Source organism: Ostrea edulis, chromosome 1, assembly GCF_947568905.1.
Source record: "Ostrea edulis chromosome 1, xbOstEdul1.1, whole genome shotgun sequence".
Lineage (NCBI taxonomy): Eukaryota > Metazoa > Mollusca > Bivalvia > Ostreida > Ostreidae > Ostrea > Ostrea edulis.
In genome coordinates this window covers 32,709,820-32,733,426 of record NC_079164.1, presented here as the reverse complement: position 1 = coordinate 32,733,426, position 23,607 = coordinate 32,709,820, and the positions used below count along the sequence as shown (strand labels likewise).

The 23,607-nt window shown below is 35.2% G+C and overlaps 1 protein-coding gene across 1 annotated transcript; it reads left to right on the top strand.

Annotated features, from left to right (window-relative positions):
- The first annotated feature begins 9,431 nt into the window (after positions 1-9,431).
- LOC125659844 (glutathione S-transferase kappa 1-like) lies at positions 9,432-23,404 on the top strand. The gene is made up of 8 exons (XM_048891637.2): positions 9,432-9,524; positions 10,806-10,890; positions 11,719-11,819; positions 14,672-14,794; positions 15,770-15,805; positions 18,204-18,320; positions 21,221-21,314; positions 23,066-23,404. Exons 1-8 carry the CDS (start codon positions 9,450-9,452, stop codon positions 23,107-23,109), a joined length of 675 nt encoding a protein of 224 aa, XP_048747594.1. The 5' UTR covers positions 9,432-9,449; the 3' UTR covers positions 23,110-23,404.
- The last annotated feature ends 203 nt before the right edge of the window (positions 23,405-23,607 follow it).

The window sequence follows — 23,607 nt, the reverse complement described above, 5'->3', positions numbered from 1 at the left end:
TATGCGTAGTAGTTTTGTGAATGAAAATCAAAAGGACTGGGATGAATGCATACCGTACGTTATGATGGCATATAGAGCATCTCAGCACGAGTCCACAGGGTATACCCCAAATATGCTTATGATGGGCAGAGAAGCGGCCACACCATTGGACATAGCATACGATATGCCTTTGTCCTGGAAAGAAATTCCAAAAAATTATTGGGTCTGGGTGCTTCTCGAATGGAGCGTGCACATGCATTAGTGAGACAGCATTCAGAAGGGGCAATTCTTCGTCAAAAACATTATTATGACATGAAAGTGTCGTATGAACGCTTCAAGAAAGGCGATGAAATCTATGTATATTTCCCCCAAAGAAAGGCTGGGTGCTCACCAAAACTAACCTTATTTTGGCGAGGTCCATTCCTGGTCTTGTCCATTGTCTCAGAGGTTCTGTATAAAGTAAACTGTGGTCGCAAAGGGAAAGAACAAGTAGTTCATTGTGACCGAATGAAAGTCAGCAAAGCTCAGGTATTGAGAGGAGAAGTTCCAGAAACCAATGACTTATCTGAAAAGATGAATGAACGGACTGACGTTGATCAAGTTCATGATGACCTCGAGTCAAGTTACAAAAATTTCGAATTTACAGATGAACTGGTTGGCGGTGGCAGAGAAAGACGAGATAGACATCCTCCAATATGGTTAAAAGATTATATTCACGACTAGTACATATGACACATTAGTTCTGTAGATCAAACAATTCTTTCTGTATTTCCTAGATGATCATAATGTATATATGCAAGAGGACCAGCGGTTCTAATAGATACTTAACTTTACAGACATTAAATTAAGTTCAAGGAATTTCTTTATTTTTATTTTGTAGATTAGCTATGGCAAATACCAAGGATACAGTTATAAAGTCTAAAGAAATATGTCTTGTATGTTTTCATGAAGTTGACGGGAAAGATTGATTGATTGATTGTATCTTGCTTAACGTGTCGCTCGAGAATTTTTCACTCATATGGAGACGTCACGAAGACCGGTGAAGGGCTTCAAATTTAGGCCCATGCTCGACGCTTACAGCCATTGAGCAGAGAGGGTTCTTTAGCGTGCCACACCTACTGTGACACGGGTCATCCGTTTTTAAGGTCTTCTCCGAGGACCCGTAACATTAACACCTGATGCCGAGCGTTTGGCGATGGAACTGTCACTACCTGTTTTAACGACGTAGGTCTGTCGCGGCCGGGATTCGAACCCCGGCCTTCCGCATGCGGGAGAAAAGGCTCTAACCTCTCGGCCACCGCGTCGGTTGACGGGAAAGAAGTCTGGATCGAACATGTTATGAAGTATATACGAAACTTGTTGTGTGAGAAGTACCATGTGTCTTTCAAAAAGAAGGAATATTTCCTGAAACACATGAAGATGAAGCATCTGAAGAAACAGATAAAAACGCACTTAGTACCAGTACTATGCGAAAAGATTCCACTGATTATGATAGTGAATGGGACGAAAATCCAGAAATCCAGTTGGGAGAGGATCCAGAAGAACCGAGCATCGAATCTCTCCCCAGCACTATTAACTTGGTTGTTGGACGTACACATGTATGGTGAGGAAACGAACGGCACCTGCCCTGTGCACACATCAAGAAAGGTGATGAACAGAACAGAAGTTCGATCCGTCTCAACGGGGGTGTCCATCGGAACTCGGACAGAAAGTCGTATGATGATACATCAGTGCACCCAGACTGAGGGTACCAAGAAAAGGATGAAGGAGGTTACCATCACAAAGTATCTTGAGATTGGGCGAAGCATAAAGAAAATCACCGAGAGTGAAGTGTGTTTTGACATATAAATTATCTATGACTTTGAGTCCAAGAAGACAGTAACAAAGAGTTACTCATATATATTGTTTTGAACTATTGTTAAAGACCGAGCTTGACCTACTTGAAAATCCGGTAGCAGTGCAATTAAGCAAATATGGTGTTGGGGTGAGGGTGCTTATTGCAGCAGCCAAGTTAGAAATAAATTCCAGCATGCTGATAACAGATGAACTATAGAACGTGTTATTCGGCTAAACGAGTGACTCATCTTTGAAATAACATTGATAAAAATTATACTCTCTAATCACCCATGTTATCATGTGAGAGGTTAGACTTCACACCTCAGCATCAGTTATAGTACTATCTACTCGGTAATAATTTAGATAACATGTGTTACTGTCTTCTGTAAGCAAAATTAGGGAAAGCAGAACTAATCTTTGGATGTTAGTGAAATACAAATAGAGGTCATAAAACATAAGTTCTTGCATAGTGATTGAAGTTTTCACCCTCAGGTTGACTCATCACACTCACAGGAAGAAGAATTTGGCGGTAAAGCCATGAAAACATGTACCATCACAATGTGTGGACAAGGAGGTGCAAACAAATAAAGAATCCACTGGATATTGGGAAATTGAATGCAGTGTCAATAATGATGATGAAGAAAGATTTATCATCCGTCAAGACACCGAGTAACAAAAAAGAATGTCCATTCAGCCTCTGCAAACTATGCATGCATCACAGATAACAACGACAGGCAATTATATGGTGGGAAATGGTGCCATTCAGACCACCTCATTCCGGGACTCAGAACTAGGGAAGAAAGATATATGACAGTCTTTTTACATTTTACATCATGGAGATGATTTAAGTGACCAACAATATGCCGAGAGAGAAAAACAAGCTTTGGAACATTTTCACCCAGGACAGGAATGGCAAAGATGTGACATTTTACCTATGCACATGTGTAGACTGAATTTCTGTGAGAACCATGGCTACCAAATCCGAAAGATGTACAATACATGGGTCATTTGTTGGAATATTTATTTGAGGAATAATCTTTTATTTTATAGTTGACAGTCATTGACCCTTGTTTTTTTTTTTGTGTGTGTAAGGATTTTGAACATTCAGGATTATGTAATGTACAACTTGAGGATTTCATTATATAATCAATACAAATTGGAAACAAAATTTTATTTTGGATTGCTGATATTAAGTAAGTCAAATGTAGCTACACTCTGTATGTCCCCATGCCCGAGTTGTACAGGTAACATCCGGTGTAAACAATAACAACTAATCATGCCCACTGGCTGTCAATTCTGAATTTCAAATGAAAATAGAAGCTCTGTTTCACACTTTTCACTGAAAATACAGCTTAGCAAAATTTTTACAGTAAATTCAATCTGTGTCCAAAGATGCACACTGACTAGATGAACATGCCTGGTAAAATTCTGATTATAAACTTGAATCAATATTTCAATATTTGTAAATAGCTCTCTGCAGTCTGAATGTGGCCTTAAAAATCCAATCTACCACCATATTTCTCCTTGGCTGCTATTTATACTCCGATATCGGTCTTTAGGCATATAGCATTATGGATAAGGCTATTTCACATCATGTCCATTTGTTTTCATTACTCATCCTTGGTCTACGTTTTCATGTTTTCTTTTCATGAAATGTTTTTGATAATACCCAAGTTTTTGTTTTATGCGCGGACGCATGTGAAATAGAGGCGAGGGTAATATGACGAATTAGTTTCGGGCACGATGTGTATTATTATCTATGAATAGAGCTGATGTGATCCGGACTTTATCGTATGAAAATACGATATGACCCAAGGCATAACGAATGCCGGATAGTATAAATACGGCTGTTTTGCAAGAGACAGTGTCATTCTGAAGTAGACGCTGGCAAGGAGTAGTAGAAGGTACGGTGAATAAACTAACAGTATACGGTGTCTAGTACACTAGTAGGGAAACTTTTAAAGGCGGGGACGTTCAGCAGATTTAAATAAGTCCTTCAAATCATTATAATTTTAACACCATCCTCAAAACCAAACCCTTACCCCTAGAATCTTGGAATGTACAATTTTGGAAAAGGACTACCATTACATTTAGTTTCAATTTAGTATCAATAACACTAAAGAATGTGTTATTTAAATGTTTAACACATAAACACTTTATACTAAGTTTGGCCGCACCCTGGGATTAGAACCCTTACCCCGGGGATCATTAAATTTACAATTTTGGTAGAGGCCTTCCTGCTCTACATCACTATGCTATTAGTATTTTGTACACCTGTGCGGTTGTAGGGAAGAACATTTTTGAAAATCGGTCAATTTTGGGCAGTTTTTGCTCCATGCCTAGGGCCCCATGGGGGTAGGAGTCCTGAAATTAACAATCTATGTTCCCCTTCTTCCAAAGATGCTTGATACCAAAATTGAAAAGAATTGGAATGGTAATTATCAAGAACAAGTTAAAAATTTCTTTTGTTCACACGTTTAATAACTGACCATTTTGGCCCCACCTTAATACCAAAACTACTATCCCTGGGATCATCAAATCTAATAGTTTGGTAAAGGATTATCTGCTCTTTCTAAATATCTATTTAGTTTCAATTCAGTATCAATAGCACGAAGAAAGATGTTATTTAAGTGTTTTACATATGAACACTATCTGCAAGCATGAAATTTGCAATTTTGGTAGAAGCCTTCCTGCTCTATATCACTATGCCATTAGTTTTTTGTACACATGTGCAGTTGTAGAGATGGACATTTTTGAAAATTGGACAGTTTTGCTCCGCCCCTAAGGCCCCAGTGGTGCAGGAGTCCTGAAATTTACAATTTATGCCCCCCCCCCCTTCCCAAAGATGCTTCATACCAAATTTGAAAGGAATTGGAATGGTAGTTATCAAAAAGTTAAAAATGTTCAATTGTAAACGGACAATCAATTGCAATAGGTCACCTGAGTTTACAAACGGGTCGTGCTCGGACAAAGAATATGGATGAACATATTTCAGCCTTCTTGGATGAATCAGTTTTCATGGTTGAGCTTCAGCGAATTGTTAAATGGAGGTCTTTGCAAGTTTATATATTCATAAATGTTCAGATAAAGTTAAAAACCCGTGTTTGTGTTTATATCCGGTGTTTTAGGATTTATAAAGGATGAATGCTACAACAGAGAAATTTAATTGATATGGATGAAATGTGGAGGATATGTACAACAATATTTTGAAACTGAAATCTTTCAGAGGACCTCACCACTTTAGCTGTGACATATGGTCCCCGTTGATTTAGTAAAACATCAAAGTTTGAAGTACGCAATTTGAAATGCCCTAGCATATTCAATAATAGAAAATTTCTACGGTTCGAAGTAAAGTAGAAATTTGTTGTCTTGGCGGAATGATACAGCAGTATGATTGGTTAAAGGGAGTAACAGTGTTTCACGTGCGCTATTCGCGCCTCTAGTTGATAGAGTGGTCACTTCTAGCCTAGCACCCGAGCAGTGCGCATCAAATTTTCCTTTTAACATTTAAGGAAATGTTGCATACTTGTTTTTCTTTTTTAAGTTTTGATGATTGATTTTCATTTTGTATCTGAATTTTGAGAAAATAGAATATGTATTATCTAGTACAAGGGGGGGGGGGCAAAGCCGGTAAAACGGATGATACCAACAGGCACTTTTTTAATATATGTATTTTTATTAAAACTTATGCAAAATATTAAGCAAGCGCCTGTTAGTACATTCATCCACAAAACACACCGTGTAAAAATACATAATAATGCATTAGTATGAGGGATTGAATCAATATGAAATGGTGGATTATGAGGATACTTCCTGTTCTCTCTGTAATTTCTGCTTCCTTTGTTCATAATAAACATTTTGATTGCTGACCTCCTCATGACATTATTTCATAAAATATTTTCCGTTCCGTTTCGTCCGTTTTCCGTTCCGCGTTTTAGCAACACCCAAATATCCTCACCCAACTGTGAATCAATGAAACCCGTATCAATTCGAGTAGACTAGTAATTCTATAGTTTTCAGGCTAAGGGTAACCATTCTGAAATTAGTTTTCTACCCTTATCTTCCAATATCCCCGGGGAAAAGGACGATGTACTTACTTGAGTCTGAGATACATCACAATCTAATTAAAATCAGATCGTTAGCGATAGTAGATGAGCGGATCATAGGATCTAATCTTAATTAGATTGAGATACATCAGTGTTTAATATTTACTAAAAGTGTAATAGTTAAATCGATGTTTCTTTGAAAAGAGGGATGGTGAAAAGGGACCACACGCTACAGCTAGTTTGGGGAGGTCCTTTACTTTATTTACTCAAAAAAATGCAGTTTTAGTAGAAAGTAATCTGTAAAAAATAAAATTAAAAGCCCCTGTTGGACTCGAACCCGTGATGTTGACGTGCTAACCTACTGAACTACTCAGCCAAAATCTTTTGAAATGAATAGACAGATATTGCTGATATCTCTATCTTCATTCATGTTTTAAAAGGAATTAGCCAGCGATTATGACGATGTAGAGAACTTCCTTAATCAAAGGATAGTAAAGGTCACTTTGCTCAAATTTTTTAAAGAATTAAGGTATTTCCACCCTCCTTTGACGTCATAATATTTTGCAAAGTCAATGATATAACAAGATTTATGCATGACAGGAACGTATATTTTGTCAGAGTCTTTTTTAAATGGTTATTGTAAAAAATCTTGTTAACTATAAAATATTTCAAAAGTCTAAGTTAAATATTTGTTTCAAAATATTGAATCCAAGTGCAATAACTCTGTTTTCTTTAAAGCCCATTGTCCGATAGATTTCCTTTATTTTTCACCAAAAAAAAATTGTATAATTTTTAAAGAAACAGTTTCATGAAGTTGTTATGAAAACTATTAAATCATTACAACCAGTTTTTGTGAAATTTTGTTAATGCTATTTAATGAAAATTGCAATTTTCTGACGTTGATAATAGGTATATTATGCTACTTGATCAAAAATTTATTACTACCTCAACATACTTATTTTATCACTTTTATTTGCTACTAAGATACCTATGGAGTGCCAAATTAGCATAAACTCAAATAATTGAAGATATCTTCAATTATTTGAAGATATCATCAATTCTATTATTGCTCTCTTTATTTGAATTAATGCGCGCATTAAATCAATTATTGCTCTCATCAAATGAATTAATGCGCGCTTCAATTCAATTATTGCTCTCATCAATTGAATTAATGCGCGCATCAATTGAATTAATGAGAGCAATAATTGGTTTAATGCGCGCATAAATTCACTTATTGCTCTCTTCAATTCAATTGATGCGCGCATTAATTCAATTAATGAGAGCAATAATAGATTTGATGCGCGCATCAATTCAATTGTTGATATCATTAATTCATTTGAAGAGATCATTAATTCAAATAAAGCGCGCATCAATTCAGCTGAAGAATTAATGCTATCATCAATTCAATTAATACGCGCAATAATTCAGAATTGAAGATATCATTAATTATTTGAAGAGATCTTTAATTTAATTGTTGCGGGCATCAAATGAATTGATGATATCTTTAAATAATTGAAGATGTCTTCAATTATTTGAGTTTATGTTAAATTGGCGCTCCATAGATACCAGGAAGATATAATATTTGAAGAATCAACAATCAAATATAAGATTACAATTTTGCTTATTTATCTGCATTTTTCCCCACTAAGTTTATACGATTATAATCTTAAAATTATGTCCCCTGAATTTTTGCTTCCTGGAGAAAAATTCAATCTGCTATATACGTTGGCTTCTAGTGTAACTTTTGACAAATATGCAGTGATTTCAAAGTTGAAAAATATTATTTATATATCGTTTTTAATTATATTAGAGGAATAAGAGGATTTTTTTTTTTTTTTTTTCTTTTTTAAATGAGCTTCACTATCTCTTTTAAAATAGTATAAAGTTTTAGATTGGATTGTTTGATTATAAAGAGTTAAATGAACTCGTGCAGGACAGGTAGTTTACCTGTGTCCAGGTATAAGAACTTTGAAGGCATTCGAAGTTTCGCTGCAACAGACCCAACCCCCCCCCCTCTCCTCAGTGTATTAATTTTATGGGGGTTTCTTATTTGTAGAATGTCGATAACGCTTCAAGAGTAACAAAGTAGTGAATGTGTGCAAAAATTTACTGTTTACAAGATGTTGCACTACCACAGGGGAGCCAGTTCCCATATACACGTACGCGTTTGAGTTTTATCTTTGTGAATAATTTTAAAATTCGTTTGAACTGATGAATAAGAACATAGTGTGTTGTTTCATCATTTAGATGCCCAACATCAAAACACATTTGTTAAGTAATCTTTTACTGCTTATATGGAAAGCCCTTGGAAAACATCTGCCCATTTAAAGCATTAGAATTCAGAACACCACAAGAGTGCCAAATATATCTATAGTAACACAACTAAGATGACATCCAAAGTACCACTTCGTCTGTTCCATTTCAACCCAATAAACAAAACCAGGCACTGTGTCATTCGCAATGTAACGCATCGTCGCAAACCACGGTTTTGAGTCCACTCACGCTCCCTCATGATGGAGATAATCGAATAGAAGCACCCGTGGGTAACCGATGATGAATGTAACGTTGCTTGAGGACTACTAGTACATGTAGTAGATAGGTCATTCTCTGTGAGGGGAAATACTCACCTCTGAGGACACAAAGATGATGTCACAAGTGATTCCGAAAATAAAGGTAATTTCCTGGTAATACTGCAGCTGTTGTCCAAACATGATGAGCAGCTCTACTGTAATTTACAGACAGCAAACTAAAATAGAATGCCTTATATACCAGCAAAACCGTTCAAAATGAGGTTTTCCAAATCACCACGGGTAAAATTTTGAAGAGTTTAAAAGGGAGTTTTTTTAAAATCCATTATAGGGGATGAAGTAGCTGACAAGTATGCAAAGAATATTTATTGGGGAGTTGGGACCGGTGCAAAATGCAATAGGACACACATTTATTTTGACTTACATAAGACTCTAACTTTTTAATTTCAAACACTGGTCGAGTGATAGGACAGCTATATCGTATGTGCGGTGGGTGTTGTTGTTTTGTTTTTTTTAATTATTATTATTATTATTTTTATTAAATACTTTAAAGTATTTCAAATTTTTAATCCAACTATCTTATAAACAATAATACTGAATCGTGTCTTATTATTAGCATTATATTATAAGGCCCTTTATTACTATTATTTAATGATTAGTATTTTTGATTATCAATGAGGGGTTTTAGTATGAAAATATCATTTGCAGCAGGATTTTTTTTTCCTAAAACCAAACTTGTACACATATTTACTGAGCAGTTTCGTAGTATGAGTTTGGGCGATATCATTTGAATTTTCTTTTTAAAAAAAAAAAAACCCTCGAGCATCGTCACGGTTACTGAGTCCGGTAGTACCTAGTTAGAATAATCTAACTGTGTCTCGGGACAGGGGTCCGTAGGACATTATCATTTCAACGATAGAACATTCTATCTAGGTAGTACCTACCCCTTGCGACGATGTTATAACCTCTACTTGTATATTGTAAATAACAGATATGGTGTTACCAAAATGTCAGAAAGGATACGAATAGTTTCGAGAAAGACCTACTGCATATATTAAACATGGCGGCCCCCATGAAGAAAACAGTTGAACTTTTCTATGATGTGGTTTCGCCATATTCATGGATTGGTTTCGAAGTGTGTAACTTTATTGAATGTAAAAATGGCAACTGTATCCATATGCGCAACATTTTCTAACTGTCATGCCATCATTATGCAATTGTTCAGTGCACATTTTAGTCCAGGCTGTACACAAGTCATTGAATGGACTTTGGACGATTTTAATTTCAGGGTTGCAATAGATTAGATCTCTGTTTAAAATATTGATTTCTTATAAACCTAGTCAAGGGAGAATTTGGCGCATGATTCTGTATTGAAGCAAACTTGATTTCCAGAATTTGCCTGCTAAATGATAAATCCTAATCGGAGATTCCTCTGACTCTACCTTACCCCAGCTTTTATATTGTGACGTGTGGGGGAGAGTCAGAGCGGACCCATATTGAAAAAGCCCCTGATGGACTCGAACCCGCAATCTCCTTGGAAGATAGATCTGCGAAATAAAGTTGTAAGAGGTAGGTAAAGCAGCGATACCAGCTGGTGTCGCTGAATTCCCACTTTTCAATATGGAGTCTGCTCTAACTCTCCCCTGCATATATCACAATATAAAAGCGGGGATAAGAGTCAGAGGAATCTCGGATTAGATAAATCTGAGGCACAAATTGAAATCTAGGCCCCATTGTCTGCTTAGATATTGCAACTTTTGATAACAAATGGAGGATAGAAGATATGTGCTAGGCTTAAACTGTCTAGCAATATCCCGTGCAGTGACTTTGAAATTAGTTAAATGTATTGTTACATTTTCTTGCTATACTGCTAATTGTGTTGTTTCACTGTTGACATGTCGGTCCAGTAGCTCATTATAGTACACACACACCCCCCCCCCCCCCCCCCCCCCCCCCCACTTTTGTCTTTTGTACGCGGTTTTACAATAGTATTATGTGTATGGTTCTGTGACTAGTAATCTGTTAAAGAGATAGTGTAGCTCATTATGGTGATTTTTTTTTCTCACCCCGAATATCTTGTTCCCTTCTAATAAGACAGAAAAGAGAATTGAATGATATTTTTCAGCTTTGAAATGACAACATGTTCATCAAAAGTTACACTAGGAGCCAACTTGTATAGCAGAGTCAATTTTTGTCATTGAAGCAAATACTCGGGGGACACATAATTTTATTTTAAAGATTTTAATTGTTTTAAACTTGGCAATAAATGCATGAAACTAGAAGTATTATTTACAGGAAACGACCTGTACAAGTCATTTAGACTCATTTTAAATCTTTACTAGTAAACATTTTGTATTTTAGGTACATACTATGTCGATATAGAACAAAAGTACAAGGTTAAATTTTTGTATTTCAGGTACTATGTCGATATAGAACCAAGTGGCCAAATATGGATCTGCAGTTCAAACCTTTCTTTTTAGGAGGAATCATGAAAGAAGCAGGTGGGTATATTTTCTGTTAACATAGTTCCACTCTCCTGTTGCATCATAAGATTTTGCAAAGTCAATGATTTAACAAGATTTATCCATGACAGGAACGTAAATTTTGTTGGAGTCCTTTTCAATACTTATTGTAAAAAATCTTGTTAGCCATAAAATATTTCAAAAGTCAAAGTTATATATGAATAATTAATTATATGTTTTAAAATATTGAATCCAAGGGCAATAACTCTGTTTTTGTTAAATTATTTATCAAGTCCATTATGCGATTGATTTCCTTTAATTTTGACAAACATTTTGTATATTTTTTTAAGAAACTGTTTCATGAAATTGTTATGAATACTATTATATTTTTTCAACCAGTTTTTGTGTTGGATAATGCTGTTCAAAGGAAATTATTAATTTCTGACGTTGATACAGGGATAAGTGTGCTAATTGATAAAAAATTGATCAATACCACAGCATACTTATTTATCAATTTTATTTGTTACTAAGATATATTATTTTAAGAATCAACAATGAAATATAAGATTGAACCTATAATTCTAGAAGGGTGGAAGTACCTTAAATCGCTGACATGAATTTTGAATGCAAGGTGGGGAACAACATTAAGGCCTTTACAAAAATTGTGTTTTTCATGACCCCCAAGACAGAACCAAAATGGTTAAATTGTGAAAATGTTTACAATTTTAGAAAATCTCGTTTCCTGCACAACTGAATGCATGGTTAGGAAGTGCATGAAACCCTCTATCAAAATAGTGTTTTTCATGTACATAGAGATCGCAAGGCTGAAGCTCAAGACAACTAAACACTGTAATGTATTCATTGCAGGAAACAGACCCCCTGCTATGGTTCCAAATAAAGGTAAATACATGGTAACAGAATTGCAGAGACTTGGGAAATATTATGGAATTCCATTGAAGCAGCCAAAGGTCTGTTGTTGTTGAACCAATTAAAAAATACGTGAATTGATTTTCCAATACTATTTGTTATGCATGTATGTAATGACATAATTCGACTTCATCATCAGTGTACATTTATTTTTTATAACCCCTGCAATGAAGTGCAGAGGGGATACATTAGGATCGGGTTGTCTATCTCAGTCCATCCGTCTATAAGCCATGTAGTTTTCAGATTCTACCCGTAATCCAATTTCATTTTAAGGTAAGGTTTGCGACATTTTACCATGCAGCCAACCAAATCATGTTGCATATCAGTATCTTCAGTAGGTATTAATATTAAAAAACAGACTTTTAAAAAATTGTCGTTTTTTTTTTTACCAGGTTAAGTTGATTTTGTGATATATTACATTTTCTGGATCTTTGTGCAAAAGGGGGTACTAGTGGTATAAAAACTACACAAGGCAAACTTATGGGATAAAAAGATAGTAGAAATTTTAAAAGAAACAATATCTACAATAAGTGGAGAAAAATGTGCTTATTTCAAACATTTTAGTGATGCTTGTTAACTACACAAATTAGCTCCCTGTTGTTCCAAACCTTACCTTAAACTGGAGTCATGCTGCCCCACACACATACTCACCATGAAATCAAAATGTGTCCTAATGACTTTGGAGTAAAGAGGACAATTGTCAAATTCACAAGGCCGTGACATATAGATATGGTTTCTGAACTCTTGACCATTTTCCCAGAGTAACAAAACCCACAGTAATGAAACTTCACACATACAATGTAGAATCCCTGTAAGGTGATGATTGTCATAGATACTGACTGGACTTTTACATACTGATATGTAAATCTTCACACACACACACTGTAACAGTTGAGGGTGTGCTGTATTTATCTAATTTCTGGATCCGTCATCAGTTGTTTGGCTCAAGTGAGCCATGGACGAAAGTTAGCTTTCCATGGCAAACTTTGTCTGTTGATGTTGTTGGCATTGTTGTTAACTTTCACACATTAGATTTCTTTATCAAACCACTTGGCCAATTTTAGTGTCAATATTGCCTTAAAATATCATTTGGAAAAGAGAATTTATTTCATTTAAAATGTAGGGTCATGCCCTTTGGGGGGGGGGGGGGGGGTAATTGGGAAATAGTAAAACTAGGTTGGTCATTTAAAAAAGAATCTTCTTCTCTATATTCTGTAGGTCAGAAATGACAAAATGTATGATAGCTTTCAATTTCAATTTATTTATTGACATCACCATGTTGGCATACAGTCAAAATAACATTACTAGTGTAGATATGAGTTTTGTGGACGCTGGAGTCTAGGGATAGCAATAAACCGAAACATAGGGATAGCAATAAACCGAAACATAGGGATAAAAATAAACCAAAACATAGGGATAAAAATAAACCGAAACATAGGGATAAAAATAAACCGAAACATAGGGATAGCAATAAACCGAAACATAGGAATAGCAATAAACCAAAGTATAAACCGAAGTCTAGGGACAGCAGTAAACCGAAGTCTATGGACAGCAGTAAACCGAAGTCTATGGACAACAGTAAACCGAAGTCTAGGACAGCAATAAACCGAAACATAGGGACAGCAATAAACCGAAACATAGGGATAGCAATAAACCAAAGTATAAACCGAAGTCTAGGGACAGCAGTAAACCGAAGTCTAGGGACAGCAATAAATCACAAAGAATTTTTTTTTTAAAATTCTCAAGATCAAGAAATGTCAATATTGAAAATTCATGTAGTATAGGTCAAGATTGTTCAAATCAAGGGTTAAGTTTTGGTCACAATAGGTCCAATTTATTTTTTGAAAGAATATATTAGTATAGGGTAAAGTTCATATATCTATATAAAAGATTTTCCTCTAGAACACAAAGCTACAATGTGTCATAATAGTATAAAGTATCCTCACAAATTCAATTTTCAAAAAACTAAGCAAAAACAAAGGGATCTTGATTGTCTCAAATCTAGTGATCAAACTACCAGTAAAACAAAAACAACTAGCTTTTATTATAGTTATTGAAAACAATTTGGTTGTTGATTCAAATGACTGTTTGAAAAAAGTGATATTCATCTTGTATGATATTACATGTGCTAAACACTTTCAAATATTTGTTTAATAGGGTCATTTATTCCCAGGTCTCAAAATGTGAAGTCATAAATATTTTTAATATCATATCATTTTCCAATGTTTTTGTCTTTGATATCTTTACCAATTGAGATGATAGCCATTTCCTAATGAATGTGAACAATGTGCGTATGAATCTTGATAAATATAGTACGACTACTTTTAATGGCTGGGAATTTTCTGACAGAAATGAAAATAGAATGTAAATGTTAGAAATAAATTTTGTTTTTCTGAAAATACATGAGAGTATGAACAGCAGCACACTTCATGAAATATGGCGGCATAAAGCATTGCAGTTTATACCCTCATGCATATTTCAAAAATAAAATTTATTCTTATATATTGTTGGTAAGAAATATGAATAAATCCCTGATTTCTATGATATCCAGAGGTTTTTCATTAATATTGAATCATCAATCATAAAGGGTTATCCAAGACAAAAGAAATCAAATGACTGTTTAATCAGATTGTCTTTGTTTTACACAGAAATGTTCCTTTGGATCAGAGGCATGATGATCAACAAAAACAGAACTACATTCAGTGTGATAATGTAGATAATGAAACAATATTAATGAAATCGCAAGGTTTCTTCATATGAATGTTTCCAGAAAAAACATCGAACATCGAAGTTTAAGAGCTATCTTGAATTGCTGAGAATAGGACAATGTTAATGATCCAAAGTGTAAATTATCTGTCTTTGTTGTTATTTAGTGTTTTCTGTGCTTCTCCAGGACTTTGCCAGTGTAATGTTTGGAACTCTTCCGGTTCAGAGGTTCCTGACTGCTGTGGATATGACCAACCCAGAATTTACAGAGGAACTCTCAAGACAGTTCTGGTTCAGAATTTGGAAAAATGTACAGTACTTTATTGCCTATAATATACAGTAAAATACGGTTATAGCGAACCTCATGGACCAGTGAAAAACTGTTTTTAACAGTAACCAAACTTCATTATATGCGATAAAATTGTTATTTTCTTCTCATAGGGGAGTAGATATTACTTCTCAATTAGCATGAATTCGTTATGAACGTGCTCGTTACAAGTGTGTCTTACGGTATCTTGGTATCCATGATTTTTAGCCCCCAAAATGAAATGTAATGGCTACATACAGTTTTTGTCGTCGTCTGTCTGTAGCAGTAAACTTTTAACAATACATGGGTAAGTGAGATGACACGGCACTAGCTGATGAAAATCTTGTGACAGTGTCAAGTTTGATGTCTGATGTTGATGTTTGATCCACTTTTTTTAAAAACTGTCACATTGCTTATAATTTTGGAAGTGCAAGTATAAGTGAGAGTAAGAAACATTAACAAATTACATTAATTATACAGAAAGTAATGTATTGTACCCGTGATACCGTTATGGATGTGATCTATGTAACAGAGTCTTTCTGACAGTATGAAGTATGATGAAGTTGTGACCTTGATTTTGAGCTACTTATTGAATGACTGAACTATAAGTGATAGGTATAACCCTTGTGACAATGCCTTTCTGATGTTGTCATGTTTAATAATATTTTCACCACGATATCAACCTTTGATCCACGTATTAAAAATTCATACATGTAATGAATTTACAGTCAAATCTTGTTATCTTGAACTCAATGGGGTTGAGAAAAAACATTGAGATATTTGAGGGTTTGAGATATTGAGGTAAAAATAATTAAAGAAAATGTAGTTGGGAATTTCAACTCACTTTGACATATCCATGGTATTCGAGATATCGATGTTCGAGACACCTAAGCTAAACTGTACTTGTATATCTCTTACAAAACGTTTTATTCACCTTCACTGAATTCTTAATAACACTGTACGTTTACGTTTTTACAGGATGAACCAGTCACCAAACCGGAACATTTTGCAGAGGTTCGTAGTATTTGGTTAAAGTTTTTTTTAAAGAGTACACACATGTCTCACCAAACTTTATAGGAATTCTAATGTCTTTTTTTTCAATGTTTCAACTTCAAAAACTGAATATTTCATACACAAACTGTAAAAATGGTAATTTACATGTGGGGGAAATTTCATGCCTACATTACAGTGTGTAGTTGCTTAAAATCATGTTAAACCCCACATGTATGGTCATAAGAATATCAAGAGTTCTGAAGTTATTATACCCCATGCAACGAAGTTGCAAAGGGTATAATGTTTTTGACCTGTCTGTCAGTCCCTCAGTCCCTATTTTTGTCAGTACAACTCCTCTGAAATCACTCAACAGAATTTCGTGAAACTTTGTAGTTAATAAGGACACACTGTGAAGATGTGCATATTCCCAGGAAATTCTGATTTGACCATTTTTCTTAGAGTTATGCCCCTTTTTAACTTAGAATTTCAAGCCCGTCTGTCTTGTTCTTGTCAGCGCAACTCCTCTGAGACCGCTCAACAGAATTTCATGAAACTTTGTAGTTAATAAGGACACACTGTGTAGATGTGCATATACTCAGAAAATTTTAATTCAAGAAGTTTTCTTGGAATTATGCCCCTTTTGAACTTAGAATTTCGAGTCCTTTTGTCCTGTTCTTGCAGTAATGCATAACATTGCCATTCATTTTGTGAGGCATTTTCAAGCAATGTTGGAGCATGGGGTATGTGAGCTTGCTCACCTCTGCTTTCTTTCATTATCAACAATCATTGCTATTTGGAATCAGACTTGATACAAATTTATCTATTCACTGAACACAGTTGATTATTTAAACGCTATACAAACAAGGCCTGCTATCCTAGACTGACAATAACTTCAAAAGATTTATTTTTGTTATTAAAATGTGAAACTTACTCAATGTGGGGCCCTAATACAAATAAACATCCATCACATTCAATGCAAGTGCAAAATCATCAGTTGGTGTACCGTGTAGGCCTTTGAAGAAAATCCCTATGCTTATGAATGCTTAAATCAGAAACTCAGTTTTATTTGCATATAGCTTTGTGATATAAGAGGAAAGGAAAAAATTTATAGCCGGACCAGGATTCAAACTCGGAACTCCTGCATTGCTAGTCAGGTGATCTAACGACTGAACTATTTAGGCCAATATCCATGGTCCATATAGCCCAAACCACTACAGTGACATCTGATGACCCACTGAGCATGTAACGCTATAATCACCGATGTTTTAAGGTCCATCTTTGAAATCTGCTCAGTCTCCTGATTTGTTTTCACTTTGATACATGTAATTTCCTTATTAATTTGAAAAGAAATTCTGTGCTGTTTTCTTTGTATTTTTTGTTGATTAAGGGGTTGCAGATCATCAACTTTGAAGCACAAAAACAACACTCAACATATCAATAAGAGCTTCACTGTGGTGTCCCTTAAACACATCAAAACTAAACAAGTGACTTCTTACATTCAAAGGGAGGCAACTTGTACATGATAATAGGAATGATAGAAAGATAGTTTGATAGATAGATACATGTAGATACATGTAGATAAATAAAATAGACAGACAGACAGCATTGGTGAAGACTTGACCATGTAAATCGATTTGGGGAAATTTCACGATAGCATATTTTATACCCACTGGTATGCACACAATCTTTGCCAGATCTTTTTTTCAGTGCATGCCCTTTGGACAGGTATATCCACTAATTCTACTAGCCAGAACAAATATTTACATGCCCAGAAATTTTATGAAGTAATTTTATTGTAATTTGCCTTTCAATGCCAAGAAAATCCACTTTTCGAAGAGTATCTATTGTCACCATTTTTTTCAATCTGTACACTTTTTGTGTCACCAATGCAAGAGTTTCATGGAAATCGCGGTAGAATAATATGTCATTAAATTTTATGCTTCACTTTGAAAGAATAAAATAAACAAATACTTTAAGTATATCTAATGCCATTGATGATATTTAATTTGATATGTTTTGTTATTCACAAATGAAAATGAAACATCTGATGAATGAATCGATCATTTGAATCAAAAGCAAAAGGTCGTACATTGTTATCAAAAATCAGTTTAAGCCTTGGAATTTACATGCCCTTAGAGCTTGTAAGTATGCAATTTCCACATGCCGGCTTCCAATTTTACCAGGTCCCGGGTATCAGGCTCCCGGGATTTGTCGAAGACTGCGCACAATATTTGACTATCACAAATACATATACTCGATCCACTTTTACAGGACATACAGTATTTCCTTTCATATGAATCTGTCTGTGATGTTTAGGCCAAACTCTGAAGCTAGTCACATGGTAGACAATGTTTTGTAACAGCAGATGTGGACTCCTCTGTTGATATGAATTCCATCTTAATTTTCTACTTCTTTGTAGGCTGCAAAAAAAGCTGGATTGAATGAAGATACGATATCATCAGCATTGAAGAGAATGAAAGACCAAGAGGTTAAGGACAGACTTTCACAATACACAAAACAGGCCTTAGATGAAGGGGTGAGTCAGGAGAAATTCAAATGAAAACAGGCCTTAGATGAAGGGGTGAGTCAGGAGAAATTCAAATGAAAACAGGCCTTAGATGAAGGGGTGAGTCAGGAGAAATTCAAATGAAAACAGGCCTTAGATGAAGGGGTGAGTCAGGAGAAATTCAAATGAAAACAGGCCTTAGATGAAGGGGTGAGTCAGGAGAAATTCAAATGAATTAGCTGTTAAATAGAATCCTCTTTCCTACTTTCCGTAAAGACAGGATACATGTAGTTTTCAAGGAAAAGTTTTTTAAGGAAATTGCCTAATTCATTAATAATAAAGTTTTCATGGATAACAAGTTACTTCTATGAAAAGGTGAAGATAATGAACAGTGATCAATCTCAAAACTCTCATAAGGAATACAAAATTAAGAATTGGGCAAATTCAGGGCCCTGGATATACCAGAGGTGGTATCAGGTACCTAGAAGTAAGCGTTCCCTGTTGACCGGTCACACCCGCTGTGAGCCCTATATCTTGATCAGGTAAACAGAGTAATCTGTAGTCAATATCAGTATGTAAAGAACGGACTAACAATTGTTATGAAACACGTCAGACAGCATTTGACCCAATGGCAGGTTGTAATAGCAAACCAGATTGTTATAATGACCAGGAATATGTAAAATGCTAGCTTTAAACGAGACTGTTGAAACCCCTGTAACTATAGTGATGGGACATCGGTTAATTTTCATAATCGATCATCAGTTGGAATCGGTTGCTGCTTCTGATGCGATTTTACCAATTATAATCGGATGACTTGTTTTTATCTTAAAAAGCATAATCTTACAAAATATTGCATGTTTTTTTCTCATTTACATATGTATCTTTATATATTTATACATAATTATAATCATATATAAAGTTATGCCTGTTAGACAGTTCATTGCAATCTTTCTGCTTTATTATTACATAAAATATTTCGAATGCAGCATGCATCTTGTATGATCCTCTTAAATTTACAACAAATATCCATTCTCAATGATAATGTAGCAAGTGGCAGCGTAGTGAGAATTCCATCATCATTGCAAGCAAGTTTTATAACTTGCCTAAATGGTATAGTGCACTAATTGCACACTGCTAAGAGATTTAGTTATGCAGATCGTAAGTTCAACCCCAGGCAGGGGCAGAAGTGGGTAACCAAATATATGGATAGTGAATTTTTCTGTTTTACATTGAATATTTCTTTACTTAGGACAGTTATGTTTGTTTCGGAGTTCATATTGCAATCTTTGTGCATACACATATATACATACATTGAGAATGGATATTTGATGTAAATTTAAGAGGATCAGATGGATGGATGGATGGATCCCATTTGTCATAAAGTTGAGTTGTTAGTTTGCCGTTAACATCTATGTTCAATAAAATAAGTAAAATAAAATAAGTACAAAGCAGATGTGGAAGACTCTATGTTGTCTTTAATTTCGAGTTCAATGGGATATATTGAATTGACCTATTTATACCGTTAAACAAGTTTTTTATAATATTAAAAAAAAAATCTTGATTTATACATATATTGTAAAGTTTGTACATACAAATGTTGCAGTGTAAACAAAACAAGTTGCACAATACAAAGCTGATTATTTAGAATGTAAATAATTCAGTTTAAAATAAACCTAAATTTCCGGAGGAAAATGTGAAATTATTTCCAAAATTCTTTTTATACGCCCGTCTTTAAACGGGACGCATTATGGTACAGCGATGTATGTACGTCCGTCCGTCCGTTCGGGGTTTTCTCTTTATAATTTCATTTCCCTTTCACATATCATGCTGAAACTTGCTGTGTAGCTTCTTTGTGGGTCACTCTAGATCATACTGCAATTTTGTTCTATTTCGACCTTTTTTCCAGGAGTTTTGCCCCTTTATTTGGAAATAATTATTATATGAAGGGTACATAATTTGTCTGCCCTACTCCTCCCACAGTTTTCAAGTGAGAGCCTTCTTATTTTGTGGAGTGTTTGTATGGGTATTGAAGATGTGCATGTGGGATGGATTTTGATTTTCTACAATTTTTGAGAAAATTACAGGTTGTTGAACTTAGTCTATTTGGAAAAGTAATATTCTATGGAGGGTACATAATTTGTCTGCCCAACTCCTCCCACAGTTTTCAAGTGAGGACCTTCTTATTTTGTGGAGTGTTTGTATAGGTACTGAAGATGTGCATGTGGGATGGATTTTGATTTTCTACAATTTTTGAGAAAATTACAGGTTGTTGAACTTAGTCTATTTGGAAATTAATATTCTTTGGAGGGTACATAATTTGTCTGCCCAACTCCTCCCAGTTTTCAAGTGAGGACCATCTTATTTTGTGGAGTGTTTGTATTGGTATTGAAGATGTGCATCTGGGGAAGGATTTTGATTTTCTTCCATTTTTGAAAAAATTAAATGTTGTTGAACTTGGTCCATTTTGAGGAAATCTCAATTTTAAGCTAAGACCCTTTGTTCATATGAAAGTTTGTCACAGCCTCATGATGGCTGATACTACCTGAAGCAAAGTTATACAAATTATAGCACAAGAAAAACATCCTATGTAAGCATTTCATGGGCGTATTATATACCGTTTGCTGTACTCTTGTTCAATACTGGCATTGCAAAGGAAACCATCAATAAGTACATTGTAAATGGAGTGTTTATCCCTGCATGTAAGTGGTAATACAGATCCATCATAAATTTCTGCATTGTCTGCCATATTAATGTGAATATTTGTGTTACTGCTCATCTATAGAAATATGGCTGGCATTGCCAATCATATGGCACTTCTAGTAATGGAGTGAAATTCTAGTCAGAAACAAAATTAAACAAACTGACTAATTAACTTTATGTATCAAATATCGATTCTTGTTTTTCAGTCTTTTTTCTTCTTTCCTTTTTAGGCATTTGGAAGTCCTTGGATTATTGCCCACATTAATGGGGAAAAAGAATCAGTGTTTGGGTCTGATAGATTTCCAATATTAGCCATGCTGTTAGGCAAGTATCATGTTTTCTGAATCTGAAATCTGCAACAGGGCCAGTATACATGTAGTTTTATGTATGATCTGCTATAGGAAAGAAAGTAACCCCGTGCTGGAGGCTAGTAACCCAAGATTGCACAGAGATATAAATGCCTATTATTACATGCTATGCTAATATCTATAGAGTGCCAAATTAACATAAACTGAAATAATTGAAGATATCTTTAATTATTTGAAGAAATAATCAATTCAATACGCAATTTCCGAGTTGCCCAACAATATCTTGAGAACTCTTTGCTTGACAGACATCAAATTTGGTACATTGGTACATCTTAAGTAAATGAACCCTATTGATTTTGATGTCACATGTTCAAAGATTAAGGGTCAAACTGGACATCGTAAAATACTCTCTGCACAATATCTTGTGAACCCTTTGCTTGACAGACATCAAACTTGGTACACTGGTACATCTTAAGGAGTAGGTGACCCCTATTGATTTTTAGGTCACATGGTGAAAGGTCAAACTGAGTACAGGAATATAACTGCATTCAATATCTTGAGAACCCTATGCTTAACAGACATCAAATTTAGTAGACTGGTACATCAAAAGGAGTAGATGACCCTTATTATACCTCCCAAACGAAGTTCTGGGGGGTATATAGGAATCACTCTGTCTGTCTGTGCAGATTCGTGTCCGGGCCATAACTTCTTTGTTCTTTGACTTAGGCATACCATATTTGGCACACAGGTAGATCACCATGAGACAATGTGTCGAGTACCTTCATGACCTTTATATGACCTTGACCTCAAAGTCAAAATTAAAGGTTTTTTACAATGGATTTGTGTCCGGGCCATAACTTCTTTGTTCTTTGACATAGGCATACCATATTTGACACATGAGTGTATCACCATGATACAATGTGTCATGTACCTTCATGACCTCCATATGACCTTGACCTCAAGGTCAAAATTAAAGGTTTTTACAATGGATTCGTGTCAGGGCCATGATTTCTTTGTTCTTTGACATAGGCATATCATATTTGACACATGAGTGTATCACCATGAGACGATGTGTCGAGTACCTTCGCGACCTCTATATGACCTTGAACTTTGACCTCAAGGTCAAAATTGATTATAGGGTTTTGACATAGTCATACCATAAGACATGGGTGTATCACCACGGGACTATGTGTCATGTACATTCATGACCTCTTTATGACCTTGACCTTTGATCTCAAGGTCAAAATTATAGGTTTATGCCATGGATTTGTGTTCAGACTATATCTTCCATTTTCTTCTACAAAGGCATACCATATTTTTACACACAGAAAAGAGGTAATTTATACCTATTAACAACACCCTTTGGGAGATTGGGGTAAGCGGGGGGTATTCTTACTCATTGCTCACAGTACATCTTGTTAAATTTGGGTTTATATGGTCAAGGGTTAAACTGGACATAGTAATATATTGTCTCCTATATTTTAAGAATTATTTGTTTGATTGACACCAAACTTGGTACAGCACAAGTAGATGACCCCTATTGATTTTTAGTTCACATGGTCAATCCACTCTGGACATAGGAAGATATTGTCTGCTCAATATCTTTAATTGGTTAGGCACTACTATCAATTAAATGATGCATGTGTATCACCCTTTTCAATTTTGCACCATGGGGGGGGGGGGGGGGGGGGGGGGGGGGGGCATATATATTTTACAAGCATTTCTTGTTCAGATTTTTTATTTCAAATCATTAAACTTTTATTTTAGAGGAGGAGTGGCATGGTCCAGTAAAGGAATTATCCAAGCTTTAAATAGGACAACACACACAATGGAGGATTGTTTTACTTGAAGAATCTTGCCATGAAGTAATGTTCAATTTCTGTGATTCAAGGGCAGCTTGTTCGTTGAATGTTGTGAATGGGGATACCCCTACATTTATTGCTGTGTGGGTACATCTGAACACGTTTGCTCTTTGTATATATACGATACATGTATCAGAAAATTCTAAGATCTTTTATATGCCTTTACATAATTTGTCACAATTTTGCTACACCCTGTAACAGTCAGATGAAATATATTTATTCAAATAAAACAATACGTGTACACTTTTCTGGTTATACCTCTATATGTGCATCCACCTTTTTTGTGGACAGTATGTACTCGATTTTAGCATGTATTCCCTGTGCCTTCAATTTGGGGGGAGTCTGACGGGGTAAATAAATGTTGCACTGCACTGGAGAAGTTCTACAATTGTAACCTGTGCAGCTTTAACTACGTACATTTAGATGTAGGGAGCATGCAACACCTTC

What these genes read in the sequence shown, in the direction of transcription:
- LOC125659844 (XM_048891637.2), top strand. Translation starts at nt 9,450, where the DNA reads ATGGCGGCCCCCATGAAGAAAACAGTTGAACTTTTCTATGATGTGGTT. An exon ending in ATTCATGGATTGGTTTCGAA is followed by an intron (nt 9,525 to 10,805) that starts GTGTGTAACTTT and finishes TTTGTATTTCAG; the next exon opens with GTACTATGTCGATATAGAAC. An exon ending in TTCCATTGAAGCAGCCAAAG is followed by an intron (nt 11,820 to 14,671) that starts GTCTGTTGTTGT and finishes GTGCTTCTCCAG; the next exon opens with GACTTTGCCAGTGTAATGTT.